This window comes from Cottoperca gobio, chromosome 14 (genome assembly GCF_900634415.1).
Source record: "Cottoperca gobio chromosome 14, fCotGob3.1, whole genome shotgun sequence".
Taxonomy (NCBI): Eukaryota; Metazoa; Chordata; class Actinopteri; order Perciformes; family Bovichtidae; genus Cottoperca; species Cottoperca gobio.
In genome coordinates this window covers 9190027-9197043 of record NC_041368.1, presented here as the reverse complement: position 1 = coordinate 9197043, position 7017 = coordinate 9190027, and the positions used below count along the sequence as shown (strand labels likewise).

At 36.9% G+C, this 7017-nt stretch overlaps 1 protein-coding gene across 5 annotated transcripts in view; it reads right to left on the bottom strand.

The window, feature by feature from the left end:
• The window catches only part of LOC115018473 (neurexin-2-like), a 122636-nt gene that overhangs the window by 14687 nt on the left and 100932 nt on the right, over positions 1 to 7017 (bottom strand). For all 5 annotated transcript variants that reach the window (XM_029447432.1, XM_029447431.1, XM_029447429.1 and 2 more), the window contains one exon: positions 4228 to 4409. In XM_029447432.1, coding sequence (XP_029303292.1) covers positions 4228 to 4409 — 182 coding nt within the window. The remainder of the gene's footprint in view (positions 1 to 4227; positions 4410 to 7017) is intronic.

The window sequence follows — 7017 nt, the reverse complement described above, 5'->3', positions numbered from 1 at the left end:
GCTTTAAAATGAATAATACAGAGCCAATATGCTACAAATATGCATGTTAATAAGCAACTACCTAATGGTGAATATATGTCTCTTAATATAAAGTGTAATATGAAGTTTAATGAGACGAAAAAGAAAACCTAAAAGCCCTACAGCATTGACAATTCTTCTTTGATGCGATACATTTTTAAACCTAGCACACTGGACAGATCATGATTCTTTCAAGAAGACAAGCATATCTGTCTGTCTCAGTTTCTTTTTATTTATTTTTACCAGCCAACTCTCATTCTCTGCATTGGATAATTGACTCTTTACTGGAGCACATAGGAAGCTTGCATCTTTAATGTTGGGTATTCTAAGACTTCTTATCTCTGCTATTCCCATATGATAAAGTGCCTATTCAGCACACTCATAAAACACAACGTAACATAAAAGCAACCTAGGAAATAAAAACAATTGTGAAGTGCTTTTTTAAATGCTGAGAAACAAGCGTCTATTCATTTCTTATTAAAGCAGATTACTGGCTGCAAATGACAGATCGTTATAAATAGTGGAAAAAAAACTTCAAACTGCTCACTGCACTATAATGTGAGCTGTTTTCTAATTCCTTTGAACCATTATACATTTCACAACTGATCAAAGACCCCTATTTTCCCTGAAACCAGTTCTATCGGAAGATATCTAGTTATTACAGTAAAATGTATTTCAGCTGTGGGAAAAAAAACTCTGATTGCAATCTTAAAAAAAGGAAACCGTTTTTTTATAGTTAGACTATTTAGTAAACAACAGCACACAGTCTGGTGCCTAACTTATCTATCATACATTTGAAATGAGGAATCCAAATGTTCGGAGGGCACACACAGAAGGCAGGAAGAGCTCCGCCCTTCTGAAATATACACATTCATGAGTTTTGGGTGAAGTATTTCCATTCTTACATAGTACGGCGAAGAACATTTATTAAAAAAGACTATTTAGAATAGCATTTTGGGAGCCATATTGCTCAAGCCATTGCCCGATTAATGCATTAAAAATCCACTTATAGAATCAGCCAAGCCTCATCAGCTTACTGTATAACTTCATCATCCTGTAGTTTGAAGCTCTGCTGCGTAACATCGCTGCTTCTAATTGTCATCATTTTGCACAATGAATCCTCTGTTTTTGTTTGAGCTTTTTATTCCCTCACTAAAAACATGACTGATTGAAAGTAGCGTCTCTAATGTACTCTCTGGTGAATATGTTTTTTTCTTTTGTACAGAGTAATTGGTCTTTGAAGCTTGTGTATGTACCATCCACAAAGTTACATTGTCAATTAACCATGTGACCATTTTCATGCGGCAATCTTCTGTGCAAATAAGTGATGTTTATTCTTTTTGCTGTTTTAATTACACATTAAAAGCTCTGATAATCAGATGCTACATTTGCAGCAGTGAAAACGTAATCTTTTCTAAATGATCTCTCTAGTGTTAGACTAATGTGACGTTTCATCTCAATTGCTCTAATAAGTCATATTTCAACTCAACTCAGCTTTATTTATATAACACCTTTCATACAATTGAGCAGCCCAAAAGTGCTTCACAGACAATATTAAAACAGCACAGACAAAAAACAAACAAATATTTCAACAATAAACATTAAAAATTTCAGAAAATATCTGTCAATCAAGGGCATTTCAAAGGCAATGAAAGTGCTCTGTTCATTCCAAGGCCCCAGCATTTATTATAACTTTTAAGGTAGTTTGTTTTGACCTTTTCATTGCTTGATTTACGCCGTTTCATGAAGTTCCACTGTGATTATTCCTTGAATAGAAAGCTTGATATCCGAGGAGGATGTACTGCATATATATAAGAAGTGAATTCTGTTCTAAGGCACCGCATCTGAAAGCCCCAAATCCCCGTAGCACATAAAACTCATTTATCATTTGTTTCCTTTACTATTTTCAACTCTCCCCTGTGGCCAGTGTCATTTTGACCAGCATCTTTCTCTCTTCACTTATTTTCCACAGTCTTTGCCTTCTTCAATGGGCAAGCAGAGGGGGGAGCCAGACTGATACAATGTGGAATTAATAGCCGAATATGCACAAAGCTGCTACACGAAATGACAACTTGGGTCGCTACAAAACAAGAAGGTGCGATTTGTTGAAGCTCAGTTAGACAAAACAAAAAAGACAACCTTAACAACCTCTGAACTCTTTTTGATTCCCCTCCGCTGAGCAGTAATAAGGTGTCAAAGTAAGCAATCTGTCAGAGTGCAAGGACTTGGCAGATGCTGGAAAAATAAAACTTTTCAGCTGGTTTTGCACGCACGCAGCCGTCTGAGCCTTTACTAGCAACAGTCCAAGGTTGGCAAGGTCACTTTAACATTTTAAAAACTGGAAATACAATTTAAATGAGACCGTTTGAAAAACATCCAGGGGATGATGTTTGTACCAAACATGTGTTGTAACTAATAAGTGCAGCGGACTAGCCTCTACATATTATTCTTTGAAGTCCATTATCATAAAATACCAACTTGAGATAGAGAACGCAATGCACTACATTAATTAATATCTAAATATGTATTGCATGGCTCTGGAAGTCTTCGTAAATGATGAGTGTGATGCCATTAACATGACCTTATGTTTTGCACATTTGAATAACAATCTGAATCATCAAAAGAACAGCAACTGGCAATGTGTTATAGAAAGTAATGAGGGGAATGATGAAGAGATGGTTTTATTTTATTTAGAATACGATTAATGTTTTTCCCCTTGTTTTCAAATCTATCTTTTAAGTAGATTTGCCCGAAATACGTTTGGAGATTCTCCTCTTTTTCACCATAAAGAGGTTTTGAAGTAGCTGAACATTTCAGTGCACTTTGGTAATCATTTATGAATATCATATGCAGAAAATGCTCTGCGTCTGAGGATCGGATATTTCCGAAGCTTTCTGCGGGGTTACAACAAAGTGTCTGATAATAAGGGTCTAACTCCAGTTGCGATTTCTGTCCTGTGCTTTGACAACAGGTGTGATTTTAATTATTACACCACACACAGACGTTTGACAGATCTCCCCGCTGGTCTTCATCACGGCACATCTGTCCTGTGGCGACATGCTAAAAAGGCTGATTTCCCTCAAGAAAAGACACAGTTGCTAGCAGCTGCCGATGAGTCACTTGGTTTCACCGACAGACACACGTGTTTATCACCAGAAAACCTCTCTTTGTCTATTGACTCATGCTCTATTGTGTCTCTATCTTCTGGTCATAATTTATTTGTTCCTATTTTCTCTCAATGTTTGGACAAAATGAATCAGTGAATCATACAAACTGTGGCAAAACACTGCGTTCAAATTAAAACATCAATTAGAAAACTAAAGACTAAAGATGTTTAATTATATTCATTTCTTTTTTATTTCACTTAATGAAGAAGTAGCAGCAATAATCAGAAAGCCTCTTTTTGCCTTTATCGACATATCAAGGGAGAAATTATGATAATTGCCCTCATTTTGGGTAAAACAACGTTGTCACTGTTGTGGTCTTTTCTCCCCTTTACAATAATTGCATGATACTGACAATGCTTGTATGATATTCTTCTTTCAGCACATATTGCTACAGCAATATAAAGTAAAAAGAGTTGCAATTTCAGTCATCAGCTGCTTACTGCAACACGGGACAATATTACTCGTTAATGTTGCTCCGTGATTTGCTCAGGGATTATGAAGCCAATGGTAGAAAATGATCAAATGTTTATTTTGTGTTTACAGAGTGCTCTAGTTCCCACTGTTCCAGTTAGCTGCTCACTGGTCCTGATTTTCACGAGATATAAGAATTTTGTGTTTCTTTTATGACTTTTATTATCATAAATATGATGCTTCTTTGGGTCCATATACACAGAGTAATACAATACATAGCACAATATCAATGAGCATAAGTGCTATTAAGGGTTGTTTGCGCCTTGTTGCCTTTACAGATCATTAAGTTTTCTTTTAAATATTCACAACAGGATTTGGAGCTTTTGGACGCAGCTTGTATGAGTCCATTGTCTTGTTGACAAATTAGAAAGGAACTAAAATATGGCAAAACATATCTGACTGACATCTCTCTGCATAATCATTCTTACATCTCGTGTACCTCTAAATTCTGGGAATGTAAGTAATGTCCTGTTTTCTGGATTTTGAAACCAGAAAAGGAAAGTAGCTTTAGATCATATTGTGGAAAGTGACATTTATGCTTAAAGCCCCAAACTCTGCTTCCCATACTTACTATGTGCAGCTGAAGATAGTCTCCGAGCCCATGGGTGCTCTCCACTCGCACCAAGATGGCATCCTTCTGCTGAGTGCTGAAGCCCACGGCTAACCGGTCGGCTCGGGTGCTCGGACGCTCATTGGGGGCCCAGGTGAATGTGATGAGAGCCCCTCCTTTCCCAAAGATGTACGTGGTCCCAGCTGGGGAAAAACACAGACAGAGAAATAAAAGAGTGATTTGTTACACGTTGTTATTTTGACTTTAAGTACCATGCCCAGTATGAAGATGAGATTTAGATTCCTCCTCTCATAACAGCCAGCACCCCCCCACCCCACCCCACTGCTCTGCACAGACGCTATCATTCATTTTTCATTCAGGCAGAGAGAAAGCAGGAGGGACGATTTATTAAAGAGGTCTGCTTTACTCTTAAATCACAGTTAAGTAGCCTAATTTACAAAGTAAGATGAAGCTCAACATTCACAGATGTAAACAAATGACTACCGTTTTATCATGATAACACATGGCTCTCACTGCAAACACTGAGGCTGGGTCCAACATCCAAACATCAGGGCATAGCTGTGACTGCAATGCTATTACAGACACAAATAATACATAATCCAGGATGGGAGAAAAAAGATTATATTAACAGTTTTGAATACATTTAGTCGTCTATTTTTTTATTTAACAGGATTTCACATTATCCATCATACAAATCACCAACACTTTCTTGTCAGGTTTATGAGCACATAGCTGTTTTCTAACATGAACAATGTATCATTTACTGTAATTATTATTCACCTTGTCTCTTCAAAAAGACCATCTGATCTCTTTGTCAAACAATCTACAGCGATTACAGCATTTCTCAGGCTATGTTGTGTATGCAATTTATATTTTATGAGAGCGCCCACGCTTGTTTACATGTTTTGACCCTGAACCATTGTTGTTGCTGATACATACAGAGGCATCGTCCATGCAACATCCAGATACACGGGATACATAATAATGCTGTCCAATTCACCTATAAAATGTGAAAAACATTGATTTAAACCTAATTGAAATGCACCTGTTCATACAGTGTCAAGCAGGTGAATGGCAAAGCAATAGTGTCTGCTTAAACTTTTATCATGAAAGTTATTCATCTGCACCCAAAATGATTCCGGTCTCCTTGAGATGAAGGAGACATGTTGGTGTTAATCATTCATTTACAAGTCTTGCTGGAATTGCTGAGATCGCCGAGAAAATCCACGCAGGCTTTGTGCTAAAATCCATTTGCTGATCAGCTTGTAAACCAGACACCTTTCTTACGATGTGATGTGACTTTTTCCTAACCTCTCAGTAACCTCAGATTGTTTGATTAAATATGAATTAGCAACATTCTTTCATTTGTGTGAAAGCAGCAAACTCAGAGCGAGAATCCATTTTATACAATCCATGCAAGTTTAAGATGAGTCAAATCTAAGTTCTTTTCACGGAGTTACGACTGCAGGTGTTATAGAAAGACACACTGCCATCCTCAGATGAAAACATTATGTTACAGAAGAAACTACAATTGCTTTACTAGTACATCGCAAATACATGCTACTCTGGGTTTGTTATAAAACTAAAAAAACACCTGAATCTCTTACGTGGAGCACAGGAAGACAATTGGGAGAAAATTGTAGCCTCAATTTCAACGTGTAAAAACACTTGAGTACTCTTCTGAACGGTATTGTGGCCACTCAGCGCGCAGGTTTGTTTCAAACCAAATTATTTCTTACTGAGGTTATCTTAGTTCATGTCTGGGATTGACATTAGTTACATCAAGGAGTCTTAATGAGTGGTTTTATTGGTTACTTCCTTCCAGTGAATGTTATCTGCACCTGGCCTTCTAATAGCCTTCATTTCTGCTCCATGAAATCGCTCTTGTTTCTGTTTGAGAGTTTAGACCTTTTTGCTTTTAACACAGACGTGTAATGGATTTTTGGACACAACATAATGATGAAACAGCCCTGCATCAAATACTACTGGTTGATAATGTATCGTATGTTGTACTTCTCAAATAGCACAAACTACAACAATCTAAAAAAGCTTCACACAGGCTTTAATATAGCATTTCATTACACCATACAACCCTTCATGATTTCTAGTTTTGCTTTTTCTTGTGAAAATAAAAAAGCAGGCAAGGCATAATGTGGTCCATCCTTAGACCCAATTTCATATCAAGGCTCATTTCAAATTTCACTATGCAATATAACTTGAATAGGATAAACCCCATGAACCTTTTTTACCCAATTTTGGATGCCTGAAACCAGGTCTTGATGAAGCATTACACACATTACGTTCAGTAAAAAATGTCACTATTCAAAATACGGGATCATTTTGACCGTAACAAAGCTATTGGCAAGCAGTTTACAAGAAAACACATTCATTTATATATACGTGAATTGTTTTTAAACTAATTCACAATTTTACGACATTTTACATGTGAAATGAAAGACATCTCATGTCAATTTCATATGATTCTGCATGTGATAATGTGTTTTCATGCTATCAGATGGATGATAGAGATGGGAAAGATTCTCATAATCACAACTAGAGAGTTCATGTCATCAAGACACGTTGTGTGAGAATACTGTGCAATGACAATCTAACACCATAAGCATTAAATGTGGGTTTAATTACATAGACCTTTAACAACATTTGATGGTGGCGCTGAGCTCCACAGTCTACTGTTTTGTGACTATATTAGCCTCTTTTCGTTATTGTCCAATGCACCATTTGAGGCTGACACAACTCTAATTTTGTGCATAATGACAATAAAGTTCTGGG